Source organism: Elgaria multicarinata, chromosome 1, assembly GCF_023053635.1.
Source record: "Elgaria multicarinata webbii isolate HBS135686 ecotype San Diego chromosome 1, rElgMul1.1.pri, whole genome shotgun sequence".
Taxonomy (NCBI): Eukaryota; Metazoa; Chordata; class Lepidosauria; order Squamata; family Anguidae; genus Elgaria; species Elgaria multicarinata.
In genome coordinates this window covers 169381591-169405766 of record NC_086171.1, presented here as the reverse complement: position 1 = coordinate 169405766, position 24176 = coordinate 169381591, and the positions used below count along the sequence as shown (strand labels likewise).

Sequence of the window (24176 nt, the reverse complement as noted above, 5' to 3'; positions counted from 1 at the left end):
CAAAGTTGTTCCTTTCTTTTTTCTTTTTCTTAAAGAAAAAGGGAAAAAAAGGAGAAACCCTTGACCACCTCATCATTAATGATAAGCTCAGTCACCATCCAAATGTTCTGAGAATTTGTCACTCCAAATATTAACCCAATCTCTGGGGATCATTCTCATCCCACAGAAAGCTATGATAATTGCTGAGCCAAATACTAGTGCTATCCAGGTTTGTACTGTCTATGTTGACTGACAACAGTTCTCCAGTTTCAGGCAGGAGTCGTTTTCTAGTCCTACCTGGGGATTGAACCTGGGACCTTCTGAGTGCAAAGCATGTGCTCTATCCATCAGCTACATCCCTTTCCATATCATCACTTACATAAAATTCATCGGGCCTGCTCAGACAACACACTAAGCAATGGTTAGGCCACTAACCCTTTTGCAGCAAATGGTTAGGAATGGTTCACACATGACACAGTAAGTTATATTTCACATGACATGCTAAGTCATGGTTCACACAACACACTAAGCTATAATGTTCAGCTCAAAATGCTTAACCACCATAGCTTCACAGAACACTGCTGCACCAGTGGCAAGTACAAAAGATGCACAAAGTGTCAAGTTTGTCTTAAACATTACAAAAACTGAGATCTGCCTCTAGTAACAGTGATCTACTTCCAGCCTTAATGAATGGGAAATTATTAAAGTAGAACACTACATGGACAGCTTTTGAGGAATGTATAATACTAACCAATATATTGGCAGCAATGACCTCTGGATCATCACAGACAGACTCCACAAAAAAAACCTGCAAAAGAAACATACATAGAAAAAATGCTTAGTAAAATGCAGGCCCATGTTGACATTCATAATCTCAGAATGTCTTATTCAGATTTTGTATCTACAGCAACTATCAGATCCCTAATATCCATAATTTAATAATAATAAATCCTTAATTAGAAATAATCCAAAACAAGAGAAATTGGTGTGTCTCCATTGATGCTTCTTACATGATAAATTCAGTGCTTTGTTGTTCAGCCATAAACACAGGAAACATTTTAGAAAGGGCAGGTCAATTTTCTCCTGGAACTTTGTCCTGCTAATTCTACAAATCCAACTGCATGTTGACTGCATGATGCATCCTGGCCCTATGATCAACTATGTGAACAGATGGGAGATCAGAATGAGCTAAAGGGCCTACTACCTGTGGACTAAGGGAATGGGGAATACTGAATGGCAGGCGCTTTGCTCATTTACAGGAATCCACAAATGTGCTTGCCAGATTGCCAGTGGTGTCAAGACCTTTTCAACTGGAAAGCTCTTGCTCTGGCACAAAATGAGAGTCATTTCTGACTTCTGTACTGGGGCAAAGTTTCAATGAAATAGTCACCTTAAAAGAATTGTCCTTCGCAAAATTTAAGATCATGTCCCGCCTCTCTCGAGTTGTGTTGGTTGCATCAAAGACCTAAACAAAAAGAAAAGAGAAGATAAATTGCAATACTAAGTAACAATATCTGGAATTGCCGGAATTGCCTATGGTGTTTAGATATGTTATGAAGATTGGAATCACTGGGAAACAAAACTTTAATACCCAGATGCCTAAATATCTTTGAATCTCACTATTTATTTAATAATGGATTGGACGAAATGAAACTCGGAGCATAAATTGCATGCTGAATCTCAAAAAATTCAGAGCAACTTACAGCTGTTTCACACCCTATGTTTTTACTATGAATGCAGGTAAAAATCTTATTTATCTAAATATGATAGGTAAAATGTCAGGTGTGAAGCAGTTTTAATCAAATACTAAAATATTTATTAATTACATTTTTATCTCTCCCATCCCTAAGAGTCTACGGTACCTCACAACAAATATAAATAGATACACACACAAATAACCAAAACTTGGGGCCAATTTACACTTAACATGTTGGTTCACACTTACTGCTGTATACTGCCTCTTTAAGAGCCAAATCTAGTAGTCTTCAGCAAGAGATGGGCTATCTGAGAGAACTGGGTGACAGACAGTTTCAAATTTGCAACAAAAGTCTATGTGAGTGATTGGCTTGTACAATCTCCTCAGGGGCTTCAGCACTGCCAGGCCCAGAAGAACCAGCAACTAGAGACAGTCATCACTATTTATTAAACTATTACCCTTCGTCAAAAGTGATGTTACTGTGATTTACATCAATATAGAACAACTTACTCCCAGTTTCAAATGTAACATGCTATAAAACAGCACAAAAGAACTATTTAAATTAATATTAAAAAGAAAACTGTTATTAAAGTATGAAGAACAGTGGCAAGAACACACACACACTCATCAAAACATTCTCTTTTTGAGAAAGCATTTCATGAAACAATGTTTCAATTTGCCATGAAATGCTACACCGCACCCCAACTATGAAAAAAAGACCCCTTGGTTCAACCTCTGAGTTTCTATCTCTTGATCTCCAATTGTAAATGAGCTCCAAACATTTTCCATAAGTTCTCATTCGTCCAGTCCAATACTTGTCAATCTTTTCAGATCTGGGACCCACCCTTAGGCCAACAACCCACTTCTTTATATATTTGTATGGTGGTCGTGCTGTTATTTTGGGCCTTCCTAGACGAGGCCTTAGCGCGCCTTCAGACCCGGTTTCCCTGCTGTGCGTCCAGATGACGCACAGGGAAATCCGGCGGCAGACCGCACTGAGGCCTCGTCTAACGCGCCATAAGCAAAGTCGCTTATGGCGCGCCTTTTCCCCAGCTCCGGCCTCAGGCTGGGGCTGGGGGAAGTCTAGCTACTTCCGTGGCTTTTTGCGGCTACTCGCTTACTCGCGAGTAGCCGCGAAAAGCCACGGACCTGGCACAGCGCTCATACGAGCGCTGTGCCCATCGGCCCGGGGGGGAGGAAAGAGAGGGGCAGGAAGGATGGCGGGGGGTGGCAAGGGGGGAGGGGGTGACAGAGAGAGTGCCGCGCGCTGTCGCCCGAGAAAGCAGGCGAGCGGCGCTTGCTAGGGCAATGCCGCCCCATGCCAGCCCTTGCCCGGGCAAGCGCCGCTCGCCTGCTTCCTCAGGCGGCGGCGCACAGCGCTCTCTCTGTCACCCCCCTCCCCCCTTGCCACCCCCCCTGCCATCCTTCCCGCCCCCCCCCCCCCCGGTAAAAAAACCAGACTTACCAGTCCGGAGTCTTCAGGCTGCACGCGGCCCCTTTAAACTGAGAAAAAAAATGGCGGATGCTGCAGGCGTCCGACGTCCCTGCACGTCCGCCGTCTGGAAGCTGCGGCAGCGCGCGCTAACGTTAGCATGCCTTGGCCCCGCCTCCCTGCCGGGATAACCCGGCAGGTCTAGCAAAGCCCTTTATCTTTTGTCTCCCATTTACAGTGAATCAGTAGTGGATCCCAAACCACTAGATGGATCTAGTGTATACCTACAGCAATCTGGCCACACTCTTCCATGAGATAAACTTTCACATCTTCAAGGGCCACCAAGGCACATTGTCTGCAAAAATTAAAATTAAACAATATAGTATGATGAATTGTAAAGCAATAAGAAGCCAAACCATCTGAAACAGTTATTCAGTGGGATATAGTTTACAGCTATATTATTATCTCACCATGGCAACTCTATGTTTCTTTTAAAGGCATACCATTTCCCCCCCCAATATCTTCCTTTACTGAAATCAGATTTGTGGTGAGTCTGGCAGAACATGAGTACTTGTTGCTGGTCCTACCAGCAACATCTTTTTCTAATAAAGAATACAGATAATTACAAGCTACTCTTTCATAAATGTGTCTGTATTTCTTCCAAATGGTAGTTATATTTCTGCCAGCCTGACTCATTTCTAAAAAAAGTGTTTTAATAACATGAACTTGATCCAAAACAAACAACCTTAAAATTCATTCTAAAGAGATAACAAAGCACATGTATAAGACCAAGTACAAATTAGTGTAAATGGACATGGCCACTAGTAACATCAACCTACAAGCTTTGTAGGTTAACAGGAGAAGTTTTGATTGGATTCCGAGGTGAATTGGAAGCCAATGAAGAGATTTCAGAAGTGGAGTAACATGGTCAGAGCAGTGAGCCAAGAAGATGATCTTAGCAGCAGAGTGGTGAACAGAAACCAACGAACTGATGTGAGAAGATCTGTCCTTCCTTTACACGTTCTCTATCCTTTAGCCTGCCACTTCTTTCTTACTACAAGATAAAGATTGCAACCTTATACACACTTACCTGGAAGTAAGTGTCACTGAACACAGTGGAACTGGCTTCTGAGTAAACATGCACATTATGCTGTAAGATTCTTTTGCTTTTCTATATTCAAAGGTGGGCAGAGCAATCCTACTTCGTGCTATGGAAAATAAATCCACTCTGTTTGAAGTGGCTTAGTTTCTGGAAAGTGTGCATAGGATTGCTGCCTCCATCATATTTTGGGTTTATTTTAGTGCTTTCCAAAACTAGCAACAAAGATATTAGATTAAGATCATTTATATCGTATTTTGAGAGATGTTGATATATTAGCTTACTTTCGAATCCTCATGGCTTCTTCATTATCATGTCTGAAGAAATCATATGATTTGTATGATTGTACTGCTTCACGACGATACACTCCTAAATTAAACACTTCAAAAAGCAAATTAAGGAATTCAGTTGGCAACATTCCATAATAAACATTTTTTTCACCATGCAAAGAAGTAATTTGCCTGCCTGTCTGGAGGTATTCTGATAACTAAAAAAATTACACGTTAAAGACTGCAGGAGCTATAAATAAGATAGGGAAAGTCCTGTTATTTCAGAGCATCATCAGATGAGCGTTCCTGGGCACTCACAGATTTTCGTGGGTCTTATTCATGTCATTGTCCACCTCCTGTGTGGCCTTAGCTAGACCTAAGGTTTATCCCAGGATCGTCCTGGGGTTGTCCTTGCCTGCTCCCGGGATACCCTGTGTGTCATTTACATGAACAGGGATGACCCTGGGATGATCCCGGGATAAACCTTAGGTCTAACTAAGGCCTGTGTCTTCCATCCCTTCTAGCCTTCTCCTTGTGACAACGCCCCCCAGTAAGTCCACTATCTCCTGCTGTGTGCAGAAGTATCTATATAACAATGGCCCACTGAATGGGCCACATGGATGTTGTTTACTTCCTCTTTCTTCTCTGTGAGAAAGAGGGAGTATTGTGCAACAGAAGTGGGGGTAGAGAAGCAATGGTAGGGAACCGTGATTTCCCCCTGTCTGATGGAGCTCTCAGAGTGCTTCCAGATGAAGGGCTCTGGGCATGACCAATAAAAAAAATATATAGTACTGGTATTCCATCTTTTCCTCTTTCATGGTTTTTTGTATTTTTTTGCTGAAAGAAAAAAGGCAGAAGCAGTGGTGAGAAAACCCAGGAGAGTTACTAATGGAAGACGTTGTCATCTGAACCCCCCATAACATTCAGTGAATGAGGCAGGATGACTGCAGCCTTGTCTGGAAGCAGCCCAAGAATAACCTTTAAACTTTGGGAAGAAGTGAAACTCAGGCAACCATGATCAAATTAATTTGAATTTCTAATTGCCAGCTTCCTCAGCCACCCATAGAGACACTCCTTTCCTCAGCTGCCTACCATGCATAGAATCTGAATTATTTTTATTCTTTTAGTCAATAGTTTAGAACAACATCCCATGCATAAAAATATCCAAGAACCTTTTGTAGGCACTCCAATCCAGTTGAGGTAGCGAGTTAATTTCTTGGACACATAGGTCTTGCCTCTTGCAGGAAGGCCTATCATTACAATCAGAGTAGGGGAATTGGTCATATAAGAGGCCCATGCTGTAAAGAAAACAGAGACAAAAATCAGTCACTTCTACAAAGCACAAAAAGAAAAATGCTGCAAGAAGCCAAAATAATATCTGCCTCCCACTACTCCTTCTGCCCATGCATCTGCCATAAACAAGGCACTGCACTCTTTCCCCATAATTAATCAGCAGACCATGGCATGGTCTCTCAAGGTGTTTACTAATGAAGTAGGCTAGCCAAGCAAAAAATAGCCACTGACTAAGTGCTTCAAAGTGAACATGTCACTCACAGTTTTAAATGTTTCCCAATTAAGCTGGGGGCTTTTCAAGGTTAAGAGAGAAAAAAATGTTAAACTCAAAAGATCCCTCCAGAGAACACGAAAGGAGCCAGCTTCTTTTGTGAACATGCTGAGTGCTGAAAAAATTAAATTGGTCTTTTATTTTGTTTTTGTCCCAGATACTATCTTTCATTCCCAGGCTTCCATGAAATGAACAGACATTGCTCAGGATTTAATATTGTTCGTTATGACATAGGTTCCCCCCCCCCCCCACTTAATGAAAGAATACTTTCTCATTCTTGATGGAAATCTGTATTTGGATTATGCCAAGCATAGCAGGGACTGAAAGGCCAAGGGTGAAGTACTGTGGAACCTATAGGTACTTTTCCAAGACATCCTGACTCCATTGCAGTTAATGCCAACATTCACAGTTACAGTAATGCAGATGGGGGGAAATCTTTTTTCTGTCCCTTGGGGATAATGTGTTAGGGGTTTTGTGCTGGCAGTGAGCTGAGCCAAAGCTAGCAGTAAGCAGGTTACCCCTTTCTCGCTCTGTCTTTCTGATACTCCCTTCTCTCTTCCCACCCTTCCTATTTCTCCCTGCCTGGTGGGACTGCCTGAGGACAGACAGATCATGCCTGCCAGAGGTCTGAACTGATTGCTTGCAGAAATTAGGCCAAGGGCCACTGGTTCCTACTCCATCTGTAACAGATCCAGGGCTGAACCTCAGAGTTGCAAAATTTTACAGATATAATATGGCCAAGTCCATCTTTGACAGATATCATGTGAAAGAAGCCTGAAGCTGCTTCATTACTGATTTGCTGGAAGTTCATACGGACTTTTAATAAGATCATGCTCTAAAGCCTGCTAACTTTATTAATGAGACATGGGAAGGATATACAGTACTGCTTTAAAATGGTTTATAACAGTTTTGACAACGGTTGGAGTCCATGACACACTCCATATACAGTTTTCAAAATGTTTTTAAATTGTTTTATTCTGCTTGGTATAGATCTGGCCCTGTTCTCCTCTGAAATGCAGTTCAGCCAAAACTCGACAAGGAAATGTTTCCCCAGGGTTAAAAAAGTAGACTAACATAAAAAATAGGCACAGTACAGGGTGAACTTCTATGCAGACTAGGAGGAAATGAATGTAAGTTGCAAGAATAGAAGTTACAAGAATGGAAGTTGCAAGAAAGGAAATCCACATTCTTGTGCAAATTCTTGTGCAAATCCGCATTCTTGCTTTGTTTTTGACAGAGCTTCAGCAAAAGGGATTCACTGTGCCCAGTGTCAAAAACAAATAGACCAATGAAGGTAAGCTAGGGTCTGTCTGAAAGGGAGAACAGCTTTAAGGGCTTATACAGGCAATCACTGAATCACATTTTAGCCTCAGTGTTACAGTCCTGCCAGTCCAAAACCAAAGAAGATGGGCTGAAACCAGATTTAGGCATGTGCAACTGGGCGGGTGAGAGCAGACTTCTCCTCCCCCTCCTCTCTACAGCAGTCCCTCCAGCCCCCTGAAAATGCTACACAGCATTTTAGGGGGACCCTGCTAAATGGGGTGAGCTGTGGTGTGGCGGAAGGGAGGAGGATCCCCAAAAGGCACACAGAGAGAACTTGTGAGTGAAGCCCTTCTGACCATAGAAGGCTGATCTTGGATCCAACACAACAACATGCTACCCAGCTCACAAGTAACCAACTGGGAATAGAGAACATAGCTTTGTTGAAAGAGGGTAGCTACATGGCGGTTTCTACCTTCTACCTTCAAAACACTAAATAAGAGAAAAATAAAAGCAAAAGGTTCACAGAAAGGCAGGATATTGCTGTGGAGAGGAACACACACTTGGTGTTTACCTATGGATCTGATATGTTCAAGTACTGTGCAATATAAAGTGGACATTGTCCTAAGCCAAGCATCTTACAAACATGTTTTGATCAATTAAGGGCTAACTGGACATTACAAGGGTGATGCAAGTTTCTCGACATTAAAAAATAAATAAAAAATAGCTGTTGGAAGCTATCAGTTTGAGTTAAGAAATGGTGTGGGGAGAGGGGAGGGGGAAATAGCTGCTTAACCGTTTCTACTCTGGCTATTTTTAGCTCAAAGATGGCCTCCAATCTGTTTTACAACTGTGTGTGTGGGGAACCTATATCCATCTGTATGGTGGATAATCACATTTTTTCCTCAGTTGGTGGGACAAAGCTGCCCTCCCCCAAAAACCTAGTCCAAATAAAAAAGGTATTCTCCCACACTATATTGCTGCTCAAATTTCTTTCTCCTGTGGTTGAGCACCACCCAGGGTCTGTTAAACATATCTCCTATGTAGAATCTAGTTTGGCTTTAATTCTCCAGGGATGGAAAAAGATTCCACAAATAAAACAAGCCAGTGCCACTGGAAAATGAAGCCCAGGAGACAGCTCAGAAGAGTCTTGCTCTGCCAGCAAAAACAAAATGCAGGCAAACCACTGTGCCAGTACAATGTTGCAAACCAAACTGTTACATGAATACAATAGGGAATTTAGCATTGTGGTCATACAAGCAACATAAAATATTTAGGATTGGGGTGCAGACGAGTGATACCCCATGGTAGTGGAGAGGGACCCACCAGTGGGATGTGTGAATATTTTGTATAATTACAAGACTGCCCTCAAACTGGTTAGTTTACAAGGTACTAAATAGAAGTCACCTCATTGACCTACTTACTTGACTTGACATTCACTTTCTTCCCAGAAGATCTAGAACAAATGCAAAGTACTAAGTACTGAGAAGTATAGGCTAAAGTCCCCTTGATCCTGGAGCTGTTTATAATTTACCAGCAAAATATGATATGGCCGTCACAATAATAGAAAGTCTTCTAGGAGCTAGGGACCCACAGCATATGGGACAGTCCCACAGTCCTTTTGGCAGGCATCCTAAAAGTACACAGCTCTTCAAAGTTGGGTAGGGCTTAATATTTCAGTTGAAATCTGGTTGCTTGAGTAGATGGCTAATTCCATTATACATTCCTTTAAAGTGTTTCTATTCAAAGAATATTTATTACATTTTTGTCCTAATCGTCCTCCAAGGAACTGCTGACAGTATACATAATTTTGCTCCCACTCCAGAGCTAGTATCTTCAGGACTGCCCTGTGAAATAGCATAGGATAAAAGAATAACTGGCCCAGGTTCCCGAACGAATTTCATAGGTGAGTAGAGATTTGAACCCTTCACAATCCTATTCCAACCAACTATATCCTGCAAGAAGCTTTTTATAAGGCAGAGTACATCCACCACCATTCAGTACTGGATCACTGCCCAAGACCTAAATATGTTATTTAATGTTGTCTCAAAATATCAACTGCATTGCCTTGGGAAAGAAGCCATTCCTATGTTTAATACTGTGGTCAAACTGAAAAAAGAAAGAGGAATTGACTGTCTGACCTCTGTACAAGAAAAAAATGTGTTCCCCAGAACCATCACAAATACTCACAGCACTTCTTCTCCGAAGCTCGCAGATTTGAAGGTTTGTTTTCTTGGCTGCAACTGTTGCCATTTACCTGTTCTGGGATTGGAGCTGCATCCCCTGACATTGCTGCAAGGCACAGGCACTCTCACTTTCGGCTCCCTAGACTCCTTCTAGAAAAATGTAGAACAAAACAGAAGCGTTATGAAATGCTAAGCTCTCACGAAGGAAAGAAGAAAGAACAAGCAGAGCGGCAATCTGTCCGTGACGTTCCTTCCAGCAGGGATTGCAGGGGGAATGGGGCTGGGAGAAAAAAAAAAAGAGAGAGAGAGAGAGAGAGAGAGAGAGAGAGAGAGAGAGAGAGGCGGAGGCTACATGGAAGTTGCCAGTCAAGGTCAGGACAAAAGAGAGAAACCCAGTCTTAGATGCAAAAGGTGAAACAAAACCCATAGAGAAGAAAAGCAGGAAAAGGTGTTCTTCTCCCAAAGGGGCCTTTGTGCAGACAGGTAACAAAACCTTATAGCAGTCTTCCCCACCCTGCCTTTGTGGCTGGGGATGATGGGAGTGGTGGTTCAACACAGGCGGAGCACACCTGCTTAGCATCCATTATCTGGAATTTCATTCCTCCTCCTTCTCCTATATGCAGAACTCCCAAGAGTCGTTTAGGCTAGAGGGCGTCACTGTGGCCGGTCTGAAATCGTCAGTACCAGGAAGGTGCGAAGGTTGGCGGACATTGATGCCCAGAGGTCGGAGCCCATCTGTCGGTCCAGCAGCCGGCGGCTTTGATTCTTTTACCCGAGCCCAGAAAAGAGACCCTGGTTCCGGGCCCCAACACACCTACCTTAACCGTAGCCGACGGAGACCGCAAGTCCAGCGACTTTCCAGCGCGTGAGAGGAGCCGGTCCCGCAGCTCCGAAGTGGAAGCCCAGCCACCGAAGGAGCCCGCTCCAAAGCTCGGCGGAGCAATAGGCACTGCAGTGCAGCCCGGTCGCGGCAGGTACCTAGGTGCAGGGGCAGCAGCGTCTCCTCCCAGGCGCCGAGCGGGAAGAGGAGGGCTGTTACGCGAAGACGCGGATATGCAAAGGCGGCGCGAAGGGCACACGGGGCAGAGCCCGATACGCGGAGGAGCGTGAAGTTAACAAACGCGCAAGGAAACGTGGACAAGCCGGGAAAGTCTGCCTTCTTCAACCGGGTGCCCTCCAGGTGCGTTGGACTACGATTCCCAGAATTCCCCAGCCAGCTACACTGGCTGGGGAATTCTGGTAGTCGTAGTTCAAACATCTGGAGGACATTGGAGGTTGGTGGCTCCGATTTCAGTGGGGCTGTGGCTTCAGTAAGAACCTAAAAGGAACTATCCAAGGTGCTGAACCCAAACCCCACAATAAGCTCAGCACTTTGGATACCTCCTTTAGAGTTCTGGTGACACCCAGAGCGGATTCACAGCCCCACTGAAATCGGAGCCCCCAGCCTCATTGTGGGAAGGCACCTTGTTGCAAATGTATTTCCCACAGTTGGAGAGGCGGAGGGAATTCCTCACCGCACGCATGCATGCACATCGACATGCACACGTCGCGCAGGATTATTGGAGTGTGCACAATTTCGACCTGAAAAGCAGACGATATGGCTCGGGGGAAATACGATTCGTAAGGCTCGAGTATCAATAACAATGCAAATTACGACGCAAAGGTAAACGCAAGCTCTCGCGCAACATGTTCCCAATGAGTTTCCTCCTTGCCGCGGCTCCCGTTACAAAACAGTAGCAAAGCGGGAGGTCAAAGAAGACTGAGTGAGCAAGACGTCACAGCATGCCGGGCCTGACAGTTCATTTTCCGCGCAAGCGCACTGAAAGCATAGGTTGCCGAAGCGGATGTTTTCGTGTAATCTTGCTTTCGGGGCCCGCCCACGGATGTGATTGGCTAGTCGGATAAAGTGCGTGTTGGGTCGTCGGGGGAGCGACCAATAGCAAGTTCGAAGGGAAGGGTTGCCGGGTAGCCGCCGCCATTTTGCTGTGGGGGGTGGGTGGGATTGAAACCAGGCAGCCGCCGCCGGGAGAGCGCTTGTATATCGGGCGGCAGGATGCTGCGGCTCCGCTGTAAAGCTCGGAGCGGCTCCTACCCGCTGCCTGGGCTCACGGCACATTCCCGCCTGCGTGAGCTCCAGGCTGACATCGCTGCCCTCACCGGGGTCTCCGTCCAGGCCCAGCGCCTGCTGCTCGGCTTCCCCCCGCGCGGCATCGACCTCAGCGACGGCGAACAGCGCCTCGGAGAGCTGGGCATTCACTCAGGTACGAAGCAGTGCTTGCCTGAGAGCCTAGGCCTCTCCAGATGAGCGTTGGGCGCGGAGGGCTTTCTTGAGATCTCCTTGGCTCCCTCCTGAGGAGGGGCTGCCTAGAAATGGCTTGATCCCCTGCTCGGGGTGGGGGCATCGTTTAGCCCTGTGGCTGCTATTATGCAGTTGGGTGAAGGGTCAGTTCACGGCAGCCTCACGAAACACATGTAGATAAGGCTGGGAGTAACTTGAAGCATCTTGATAGGGACCCCCTATCCCGTTTTTTATTTGGTGTTTTGAGTAAGGATATAGGAAAGGCCAGAGTAAGGATGAGTAGACTTCAGATTTCTTGGGTCTGATTTGCTTTCTACTATAACCCCAAGATCTACCATCCCGACTGTGATATGTGGATGTATATACCTTTAAGAGGCCTGTAGCTGCTAGTCTCCAGGTCCTCATCGAAGGCCTGGGCGGAGCCTCTGTTTCTGTCAGTTGGTGTTGTGGGCCTTGCTGAGGGAGTTTGGTGTCACTGTTCTAAGAAGTTTTAGTAATAAAAGAATCCAGCAATGAAAAGACTCTGATGTTATTGCCTGGTAGTCTAAAGGCAAGTGGCAGGCTGAGCAGGTAAGCTCACCCGTATGGTCCCTATGCCTGAGGGATACTACATGGTGTCAGAAGTGGGATTTGCACGTCATGGTATACCTAAAGAGATAATCTGTGACCATATACCATTTGCGAGCCAGGTTATGAGACAATTTGCAACTGAGTGGGGGATCACCTTGACACATTCGAGCCCAGCTTACCCCCAGTCCAACGGGCAAGCAGAACGTACTATACAAACCATCAAGCACATGCTATCGAAAACTCTACAAGATGGCGCTGATCCATATCTGGCTCTGTTGAACCTGCGTAATACTCCAGTAACAGGTTTAGATTTTGCTCCTGCCCAATTGCTCATGGGACGTTTACTACGGAGCACACTGCCAGCTATTACATCTGCCCTGAAACCCAGGGTGCCACGTGGAGCGCACCCTAGATTACAAGATCGACAGAGGCAGCAGAAAGCATATTATGACAAGCACACAGCACCTCTTCCACCTTTGCAAGTAGGAGACAGGGTCAGGTTGAAAACAACTTTAGGTTGGATGCCAGCATCAGTAGCTCAGAAAAGAAGAGAGCCACGCTCATATGTAGTGGAGACTCCCCAAGGTCAAACTTATAGAAGGAACAGGGGGCACCTCAGGAGGGATTGCTTTCCCCCTGTGAGTGCAACCAATGTGGATCTAGGGGTTGCAGAGGAGCTGGCATCCCCTGAGGCAGTGGTCTTGCCAGAAGGACCTCAAGGTGAGCTGGAGCTATCGTCAGATGTAACAGCAGATGGAATCAAACGGACACGGAGTGGGCGAGAAGTGAGACTACCAGCAAAGTTTAAGGACTATGTTATGGGATAGTGGTGAAGAGCTGAGATTGACGTTAAGATTTAATTGAACAAAAGTTATTGTTTTTATGGAGAAGGGGGGATGTGATATGTGGATGTATATACCTTTAAGAGGCCTGTAGCTGCTAGTCTCCAGGTCCTCATCGAAGGCCTGGGCGGAGCCTCTGTTTCTGTCAGTTGGTGTTGTGGGCCTTGCTGAGGGAGTTTGGTGTCACTGTTCTAAGAAGTTTTAGTAATAAAAGAATCCAGCAATGAAAAGACTCTGATGTTATTGCCTGGTAGTCTAAAGGCAAGTGGCAGGCTGAGCAGGTAAGCTCACCCGTATGGTCCCTATGCCTGAGGGATACTACACCGACTAAGGTGAAAAAGACATCGAATTGATTAGTACTGAATTAGACATAGAATTGATTCAGTACTGAATTTGCAGTACTTTCACGCAAAAGTCAACGCTTGGTTATGCCAAGTTTTTCTTCTTTTCTTCATTTCAACAAGCTAATTTAGGTGGGGAAAGTCGTTTTGTTGTTGCTGTTGTTGTTGTTAAACAACTGGAAATTGGATGCTGTTGATCTACTGTAAATCACCAAGAGAACTTTTAGTAGATCCTGATCAAGCTCCTACCCACCCCTGTCTCAGCAGGACTTTTTAAAAGCTTAAATAAGGAGGCTGTCCTGCAAGTGAAAAAAAGGGTTTGACATGGCTCCTTGTGCTCTGTGGACTAGCTTTCCTTTGGTGGACCCTGTAATTGTCCCTTACAGGGCAAATTAATGGAACATCACATACCTTGTATTCAATCATTTTCCTTTTTAAGTGTAAAATCTAAGGAAGTGAACAACTTAGTTTGTATAAACTATTGCTATGCCAAATATATGTTAACCCTCTATAATGCACACATGGTATGGGATTATAATTTAATTCTCTGGCCAGTTGGATAGAGGGAGCTATATTGGACATCTTAATGCAGGAAAAAGCCAAAACATTCTGAAAGCAGCGAGAGAAGCTATTTAAATAAACTAGTAGAAGATCTTGATTGCTTCTGCCAGCTGGTAGGGAGCTGGATTGCAGTTGATCATATGTTGAACACAGTACTGCTGGTAGTGATATTCAGCAAATTCAATTTCCTCAGATCTGAGAGGAAGAGTCCTCTTGCTTAGTAACAATAGTATGCCCTCCCCACCCCACCTTTTACCGAAAAAACAAATACTTAAAGGGAAAGCTATATATTTTAATAAACATTTGTAGAACACAGAATGTATCCTCTTTCTGTTTAGAATAGGAAATCTTGAAGTAATGACGCAAATGTTTTGACATCCTGTAATTGCTTAAAATTGCCAGTGTTTGTTACCACCCATTAATTACGTTTCAGAGTTTTGCTATCTGTGTGTTGAGAATTGTCTGCCTGTCCTTGGAGCACTGGTGTGGCTGCTCGTCCCCTGAATGCTCTTAGTGAATGTAAAGTTTTTAAAGTGGAAAAATGCCTTCTGTGTTCTCTATATATCTTGTCCAAGTTAGGAGTATTGTGTCACTACGGATTGGATTGTAATTCAGTAGTCATATAAGAGTTTCTAAATTTCAATAAGGATTCTGAAGAAAACATACAGAAATGGTTGTTTATTAGAATTCTCGTTATTTATGGAAGCCTACAATAAAATCTCACATTTTTTGTCTTTTGCTATTAAACACTAATGTTTAGTGATATTTAAGTCTAAATTGCATATCCATATCCATGAATAATTTTATAATGCTTTACCTGAAGGGTGAAAGTAGTTCATACATCTCAGTAATCCTTATACATTAGGGGAGGGGGGTATCTGAGAGATAAGTACATGGATGTGCTGAGACTGTGCTTAATTCATGTGCTTAATTGCAGTGCTAAATCGTCTCTTTGTTTGTTTTGTTTTTTCTTGACAGGTGATACTCTAATAGTTGAAGAAGATGCAGCCAAGCCCAAGACTGAGTCACCTATAGTTACAAAACGGACTGTTCCTAATTCATTCAGGGAATCTCTCCCTGTGCTTGCCCGGAAGGTTGTTCCAGCAGATAACTCGTGTCTGTTTACCAGCATATACTATGTGGTAGAAGGTGGGGTTTATGACCCAGGATGTGCCCCAGAGATGAGAAATCTCATTGCACAAATTGTAGCAAGTGATCCAGAATCCTATAGTGAGGCAGTACTAGGGAAAACTAACCAGGAATACTGTGAATGGATCAGAAGAGATGATACATGGGGAGGTGCAATTGAGGTTTCCATCTTGTCTAAATTCTATCAATGTGAAATTTGTGTAGTAGATACTCAGACGGTCAGAATTGATCGTTTTGGGGAAGATGCTGGCTATGCTAAACGGGTGCTTTTAATCTATGATGGCATTCACTATGATCCACTTGAGCGTAAAATCCCCAACTCAGACATTCCACCCCAGACAATTTTTTCAACATCTGATGACGTTGTCCTTGCGCAGGCTTTGGAGTTAGCAGATGAAGCCAGAAGAAAGAGACAGTTTACTGATGTAAACCGGTTTACATTGAGATGTATGGTGTGTCAGAAAGGATTAACAGGGCAAGTGGAAGCCAGAGAACATGCCAAGGAGACGGGACACACCAATTTTGGAGAAGTGTGAATTTTCTGTGAGGTTGGTCGTATTTACTACCTCACTGTTCCAGAATAAGCCTCCAGGTTCTTAAATAAGCTGTATGTAATCATATGAATCCATTTAAAGTCTGAAAGCCCTAAACTTAATTATGGATGATATGCACAGGTTTGCTGTTAGTGTGAAGAAGTTTACAAGAGCGTATGCAGTGGTGTCATATTTTCCAATTAGTTTTGAGTGTTCAGAACTAGAGACAGCTATTGAAACCAACAGCTGTAGAGACTCTTGAAAGAATCTGAGTAGCTGATGCAGGAATTCCTCCGACACAACTGAATATACGCACACCACTGTAGCTGGCTAGACTTGTATATAGGATTTTAGAATCATTGATGGAATAAAAATCTCAGCTCAGTTCTTGAGTTCTTGATTATACATTCTACCAAATAGTTAAGTTGGTCTCTATTCAGATTTGGCAAGATTACTTGGGTCTCAGCTGTGCTCATTTAAAAAGTTGTGTATGCTTATATAACTAAAAGCAGGTCAGCCACAAAGTTGCCTCTTTAATATAGTAATTCCAAAGCTGGTTTATTTTAAATCACTGAATAAGAGTACCATGTGTGGAAAAAATAAGGCTTTGGTGATAAAGGCCTTTAGCTTGAAGGTTTTCATCTTTCTTAGGAAGTAAAAAGCTACTAGTACATTCTCACACTTCCTTAGTAAGTAATAGTACACAGCAGTTACAGTTATTTTAAACATTAGCTAGCTGTGTAGATTTCTGTGCATTGATGGCATGTCCTACAAAATTACTGAAATTGTAACAGATTTGAGCAATATATGAGTGTACCTTTTTTTTTTAAAAAAAAAAAAGTAGACAAATTATATATTGAAGGTACAAATTGTAGGGTTATCTAAATTATTACTTGCCATTTGTACTTCATGTGAAACCCTATGAGAAAATGGTAATATTCCAAGTAGTCCCTTGTCCTCTCTGGCATCAAAGTGTGGCAGTACCCCTGATAACTGCTGGTTGACTTTCCTAAAAATAGGTGCACTTCCAAAAAGGATCCTCAAACATGTACCTAATTTATGGTGGGAGATGAGAGGTTAGGCTGCTTTTACTAGATTTTGGTGCCAACTGGGGTTGGTGGTGCTTGTTGAGAATGGAGGTTCCTGACCTGCATCCAGCACCACAGTTGGGTGACTTTTTGGCTATAAATTTCTGATTGCCGTCAGAAACCTGAAAACTACAGATCTTGTACAGATCTGGTCTAACTCTTACTTCATTATACAGTTTAGCTGGCACAGCTGTTTAGCTTCTGAGGCTCCTAATTGGGTAACTTCACTGGTTATTATAAGCTATTTTTCTACATACGTTCTGGGAATTCAGCCTTGAGTGCTTTGCTGTTTGCATTGTATCAGGTTTAGGGTTGTGTCAGGTTAAATAACTTGGGTCACTAGAATGGGTCTCTTAGTAAGACACTACTAATGAAAATGTAATAGTTTAGTTTAATGTAGGTGGGGTGTGTTTTGGAGGGGATAGAGAAACGTGCTAAACTTGAGGGTAGAAAATTCACATTTATCTTTGAGGGTAATTTAATTTAAGCTAATTTAGAAGTATGATGATATTAGAATGTAAGCCTATGTGGCAGGGTTTTGCTATTTTATTGTTTTACTCTGTACAGCACCATGTACACTGACGGTGCTATATTAATAATAATAATAATAATAAGGCAAGGGTGCAGGATTTGAGGGGAAGAAAAATGATTTACAAGATGGTATTGTTACCATTTAGTGTTACCAGTAACTTCATGAGTGCTGAAGGTTTAGGAATAATGCATACATTTTGATTAAAACATCAGAAAATTGTACTGGCATAGGGTTATGACTAGTCACCATTAATCAAAGGCAAAAGGAGGAAAGCCCTCAGGGACAAGCACTGAAAAAAATCAATGGACCTCAATATAACAAGAAGGAGAATGATTGAAATGTATTAAAATATGCACAACAAACAAATAACTGGTCAGTTGTTTGTTTGTGTTTTTATTTTCAGTCATATTCATATTTTTGTTACATTGAGGATCCATTGATATATATTTTTTTGGTAGTCACCATTAATGCCATAGACCAGCCTTGCCCAACCTGTAGCCCTCCAGTTCAGCCTTCCTGCTTATTGGCCATGCTGACAAGGGCTGATGAGAGTTGAAGCCCCTCTGAAGGTTGCTAGGTTGGGGAAGGCTATTATAGATGCTAGGTAATAAGTGCCATGGAGTTTTATACAACCACGGTCAAAGTAGTTGGGGCTAAAAATCACATTTTAATTTTACCAGAGATAGGAAAATTAATGGTTAGGAGGAAGTAAAATCACTAGTGTGAAAATGACCCATGAATTTGCAAGCCAAAAGTGTTGAGCTTTTACAACAGCATGGTTTTATAATAAGTTAGGAGCAGCCATAACCACAAGTTCCAGCAAAGCAGAACGCTGTTCTGTCACAAACTGGGTGGGGATTTAGCCAATAACTTCAGTCCAATCTAGAGCATCTGAAATTAGATAGTAAGGTATTGAATTGAGATTGCAACTGACATGCACTGACTTGTTGCACTTAGGATGGTGATGTAGCTATGTTTGTGGATTCTGCTGTTTGTGCTGTTGGCAGCTATGTGCCTTCAGGTATTCTATACTATTTTTCTGTTTTTGAGCCATTTTTCTTCACTTCAGCTTCATTTCAGCTTGGATGTATTCTAGTGAAGGTTCTCTAGAAACTTAAAAGCTCTTTTTTCATCAGAGAAAACTGTGATGAATCATTGCCCCATAAAAGGTGGGTTCAAATAGATTAGTTCTGGTCCAGCTAAAGTTAGTTCTGTCCCATTTAAATCAATGGAAAAAGTTAGTGACAACTAAATTAAGTCCTGCTGATTTCAATGGGACTTACAGTCCGATCTATGCATGTCTACTTAGAAGTAAGTCCCACTATGTCCAGTGGGATTTACTCCCAAGAAAATGCATAAGATTTCAGCCTAATGAACTGAAGCTGGTTTGGTGTTATGAAGTACAAATATCATTTAGACTAGTCCTGTAATACTTTGCCGAAAGCCTTAATTGAACAAACCACTGGGGACATGCTTCAGGAATGAACTTCCAAGATTGCCTAGCTACATGCTCTCTTTGGCTGAAGGGGACAGTGGGTAAGCATATTCATATGTTTAAGGCTTTGCTTGATTATGGCTTAAATAGCGGAAATTAAGGGAAAAGCCAATAAAGCAGCAAGATTTTTATGAGCAATATTAGCACCATGGTCTCTTTAATTCTAGGTAACTAAGGCAGCATTCCTATGCATGCTTATCTGGGAGTAAGTATCAGTAGGGTTTACTTCTGAATTGGTATGTATAGGATTGGGCTGTTAAACTACTTAATTTTATGATACTGTATTTATTTTAAGTCTCTTTCCTTAGCTTTTTACAGATCTGTATATAGTACGAAGTTGTGTAGAAGAATAGATGACAAATATGTGGCACATTTTACATGAAATACTTGAGCTAGAATACATTGAACTTTTGATATAAAGCCACATATCTAAGCTGTTTCATTAAAAGATTTCATTAAAATTAGTAGCATGTTCAAATATACATGCTGAAGATAAGATGTAAAGTTATGATCTGAAATATAGTCATGAATATTGACTTGACTAAAATATAGTTAGAACTTTGTGGTCCTTCAGATCAAATAAATTAATATCCCCATATTTGTTCACTGATTGGCTCAGGCTTTGGAAAGACTATCAACCTCAGTTTGAATGCTTGAGAAATGGTTAAATTCACTTATCTCACAAAGGTGTTAGCCTGACCGATTTGTATGTTACTTGGAAGAAGGTGCTATAAGAAATCTATTTATTTTGTATATTGTTTTCTTTTTAAAAAATGGGAATATCTTACATATTGCATATTCACTTGTTTGCTGTGCTATTTTTCCAGAGACTTTACTTGTTAAATCATACTAGTAGAGTTGAAACACTATCTCCATCAAAAATGGAGATAAGTACAAAAGTGTTACTGTATTTCCTTGAGTTTTACCATCGGTATTATGTATGCATGTTATGTTTTAATTCAAGTAATAGATTTTTCAGACATGTTTTTTCAAATGTGTATCAGCTTGATTTTTCTGAAATTGTAGTTGGAGTGATTTACATCCTAAGTCGAGTGGACAGAAAGTATATCTCTAGATGTTTTGAACTTCAACTCCCATGATTCCTGACCATTGGCCATGCTGGCAGGGGCTTCTAGGAGTTGAAGTCCAAAACATCTAGAGATCTACATTCTGGCTACCTCTGCTCTAAGTAACATGGAAGAAATAATTAAAAAAAAAACCTATTTGAAAGTTGAGGCTGTAGTTCAATGTATATGAAGCATGAAATAGTGTATGGAATCATAACAACTACCTTGCTGAAACAGACCGAGACCTATCTAATCTAGTATTCTGATACATCCAACTGTTTGCAATTAGAATCTAAAAAATTCACAAACTGGGCATAAAGGTGATCATTACCACCTGCTTTATCTGTAGTGCCTTCACAGGTAGTGAGACATTCTATTTGTTAACATGGAGGTTCCATTAGCTTTCATACCTCATAGCCATAAATAAACCTGCCCTCTAAGACAGTAGCTGTTGCTATACTTTGTGTTAGTGAATTCCAACAGTGATGCATTGTAAGAAGGTTTTTTTCCGTAAATCAATCATGAATCAACACTGTCACTGAGTTCTAGTATTTCTAGAGAAAGGGTCGAAGGGGAACCCTTCAGCTTTCTTCACATTTCACAGACCTGCCATGTCTCTCATTTGTTTTGTTTTTTTTATTTAGAGTAGTCTTAAGCCTTTCCTTGTAGGAAACACACAGCAGTTCTTTACATCTCCAATCAAAATAGGAAGGGAACTTCCTGCAGCTGATACATGTTCATCTGTCAAAACTGAGTAATATGTCCCATGACCTTCATAATGACTTTGCACAGAAAACTCAAGTATGCTGGTAAATTTGTGACCTAGGTCACAGTCTAGAATAAATATTAAAAAATAAAATAAAGATTGAATTAAGTAGCCAGTGTTCAAGATTCCTTTATTATTTGGTAAAAGAATATCTTATATTTGCTTTATCATTAAAAGCTAATGACTGCATTCTTCTTATAAATACAAAAATTGTAATCAATGCATATGAGTTCCACGTCCTGTGTAAGAAGAATCTCCTCTCAAATTGAATACTGCACACCTTCCAGTTGAGAGGAATTCTATTCTCGACAACGTCCGTTGAAGGCATCCTTACCCCCCTCCCCCCTCAAAAAAAAAATTCAGATTTTTTTTGGAAAAGAGAACATGATTAGAACATATAGATACCTTTGCCCTGTTTCAAACACTAGTATGAATGTTTTGGGATTTGTGGGTATGCATATTTAGCGTTGTGATATTGGGCAGTATCAAATGAGGTACAACTGCTAACGTAAATTATGTTGTGTTAGCATAAACTACTCCAGAGCGATGGGAATTTCCCAGGGAAATTGGCCTACCAGCCTATTGACATTGCATTAGACTAGTTTACGCTAGCACAATGTAATTTACAGTAGTGGTTGCATCCTGTTAGATACTGCCCAATTAGGAATCTTTTTCCCCTCTTGCCTTGTTCAGACTAGGAGTAGTTTAATACATTCTTCATTACAGTCTTATTCCCCTGCCAGTTTCTGTGTATTGCAACATCCAACTGCCGTCTGACATATTTTAATATCCTTAATGCTAGCACTAACTTTTAAGCATTTCAGTAGGTGTTGAGAACGGAGTGTGTATGAAGACAATGTCTCATTGATAATGTAACTCAAACCTGTAATCTTACTTGACTGGGTTAAATATAGAAGCTCTGTTCTGAGACTTGCAGATGTGGAGGCTATCACCAGCATTACCTTCTAAAAGTATGAAGGAACTTAACGTATTCTTAAGCATGTGGCCTTTTGCACGCTCTTGTATGAGATGAATGTCTCAAGTAACAGCACTTTAAAAGCTTGTCAATCAAAGTTTACAAGTTTAGTGTGTCTTGCCAAGGAGATAAATGGTGCAGAAAGTGCATTATAATTTATTCTGATCAACTGGCATTCAGCATTTTTTAAACTCCTGGTAATTTAATGTTTTCCAGTGGCACTGTATCTTGCTACTTCATGATAGTAAGCTATGTTCTGTTGAACACGTTTCCATGAATTTAAAGTTGTCATAGCAGCAATAAAATGTAATATTTATGCATGCATATTCAACATTGTGTTCACTTGTATTTCTACTTTCTACCTTTAATAAACATTGATAATTGAACATGTGGATAGACTAAAACCTACTGAAAATTATTTTTGCCACTTCAACACAATGTCAGTTTATTCCGTCTGGTGGAATAACAGTTCACATGTTTTAAGTTGTCTAAGTTGATTTAATAAATGCATGAAGTTGCTTTTGCATCAACTATTGATAGTCTGACTTGATATTTGGAAGTTTCACATGTCACTGTAGCTGAGGTGCTTTTTAACCATCTGTTACCATGAGCGAGCCGGCATGATTTCTCCCACCAGTGGAATCAGCTAAAGCCAGGGACTCTTCATCCCTGGCTTAGTGTGATGTCTGAACCAGGAACTCTGGCTTATATCTCCACTGACAAGCCTGACTGGTAGCACGAGAACAAATCCTAGACATATTAATGCTTATTAACTTTCTTTGCTGCCTTTGTAAAAATAAAACCTCAAGGCATCTTATTTTAAACATACAAAAATTTAAAACAATTTGAAACAGCTAAAAACAATAAAATACTGTGAACTGATAAAACAACTAAATTAAGAAGCCCCTCATATACTGGTAAATGCCTGGAAGAAGAAAGTCTTAACTTAGGGCTGAACAGATGACAATGTTGACTCTAGGCAGACCTCACAGGTCACTATCTTATGAACCTCCCTTGGAGGAGGGCCTCAGATGTTCATCATAATGTACAGGTAGGCTCTTACCAGGAGAGGTGCTCTGTCGAGTCTTGTGGTCCTGAGCCATGTGAGGTTTTATGGGTTAAAACTAGCACCTTGAGTTGGGGTCAGAAATGTACAGGCAGCCAGAATCAGCATTACAGTGTAAGATCATATAATCTGGCTACTGCATTTTGCACTAGCTGCAGTTTCTGAATAATCTTCATACACTGGTTCATGTAGAGTGCATTGCAGTGATCTTGCCTGGAGTTACCAGAGGATGGACTACTGAAGCCAAGTTACCTCTGTCCAGATAAGGCATCCTTGGGACACCAGCTGAAACCGGAAGAAGCCACTCTGAGGACCCGTGAACCTAAAGTGACAATGATGACTATGAACTTGCTCCTTCAGGAGGAGCTCAATCCTATCCCGAACAGGCTGTATACCTTCTAACCAGTTTACAGGAACCACCCGCTAACAGCATATTGGTGCAATTTCTGTAGAACATTAAGCCTTGCTGCAAATGAACACTGGAAATATCTAGCCATAGGATCATGTACCCAAACTCCTGTCTAGGAGAACTATGAAATAGTAAATATCCAATATGTCACTGAATGGTCTGCACTTTGGCAAAAATAGAACATTAATTTGGTGTGGCTCAGTAACATTTCTACTCTCCTAGATGTCAGACTTCCACTTGAGTGGAAGTACAGATAACTGTTTCAATACTTGGACTTTACAAACATATGGCTTCTAACAGAGGCTTAGAGAACTCATTGTCAGAGACCTGGCAAGCTCATTGAGCTTTCATGGCTTTCCCCAATGAAAACTGATTATTAATTTTGGGATTATTACTATTATATTTCACCTTTTGTGTAATGCTGGGCCTCAAGGCGGCATTACAAAATTTAAAACATACATTTAAAACCTATAAATAAAATATACAAAGTTAAAAATATATTAAAACATTTAAAATGACAGTTCTAAGACCTGTGTTTTCCAGAAACAAATTCTTGCTGAGTGGTGTAATAACTTTAGCATACATCAAATCTTAACAGTAGAGGGCATCACAACATTGCCTTTGTATACTATCATTTATATTTCTGACAATTGGAACAGACACAAAGCCCTAACTTTCTTTTGAAGAATAGCTTTCCAGGTTTGGAGTACAGTATTCTAAAAGTTATTTGTTGCCACCTGGTTCACTTTAAAGTAGCTCTCAAAACTAAATCCAAAACACTGCTTAAAAGAGAGATAAGTCAAGAGTATAGAGCTGGCAAAGCTTGCATAAAGTTGTGGCTAAACGCAGCCATTGCCTGGCAGGATTTTTGTTTTGTTTTGTTTAAAAGCCTTGGTGTTTTTCTTAAAACTTAAGACCAGTCCAGAGTCATAGGTTTTATGGTGTTGGGAACTTGCATTTTCTGATTACCTTGTCGTGGTGCTGGAGCTTGAGCACC

General features: G+C 41.6%; 2 protein-coding genes across 6 annotated transcripts in view; one reads left to right on the top strand and one right to left on the bottom strand.

Moving 5' to 3' along the window:
* The window catches only part of PFKFB2 (6-phosphofructo-2-kinase/fructose-2,6-biphosphatase 2), a 39661-nt gene extending 29974 nt beyond the window's left edge, over window positions 1-9687 (bottom strand). For 4 of the 5 annotated variants that reach the window (XM_063142886.1, XM_063142895.1, XM_063142901.1 and 1 more), the window contains exons 1-6: window positions 9490-9687; window positions 5648-5773; window positions 4491-4587; window positions 3396-3462; window positions 1370-1444; window positions 731-787 (exon numbers count right to left, since the gene is read on the bottom strand). In XM_063142886.1, coding sequence (XP_062998956.1) covers window positions 731-787; window positions 1370-1444; window positions 3396-3462; window positions 4491-4587; window positions 5648-5773; window positions 9490-9589 — 522 coding nt within the window. In that variant the 5' untranslated portion in view covers window positions 9590-9687. The remainder of the gene's footprint in view (window positions 1-730; window positions 788-1369; window positions 1445-3395; window positions 3463-4490; window positions 4588-5647; window positions 5774-9489) is intronic. The other variant, XM_063142900.1, reaches the window with a different exon arrangement.
* Window positions 9688-11506: 1819 nt separating this feature from the next.
* YOD1 (YOD1 deubiquitinase) lies at window positions 11507-22090 on the top strand. The gene is made up of 2 exons (XM_063142944.1): window positions 11507-11746; window positions 15077-22090. The coding sequence occupies exons 1-2, from the start codon at window positions 11539-11541 to the stop codon at window positions 15781-15783; spliced, it is 915 nt and encodes a 304-aa protein (XP_062999014.1). The 5' UTR covers window positions 11507-11538; the 3' UTR covers window positions 15784-22090.
* Window positions 22091-24176: the final 2086 nt, after the last annotated feature.

Bases quoted from the DNA above. Each gene is read 5' to 3' on its own strand.
- YOD1 (XM_063142944.1), top strand. From the start codon at position 11,539: ATGCTGCGGCTCCGCTGTAAAGCTCGGAGCGGCTCCTACCCGCTGCCT. The intron at 11,747-15,076 runs GTACGAAGCAGT...TTTTCTTGACAG, and splicing joins AGAGCTGGGCATTCACTCAG to GTGATACTCTAATAGTTGAA.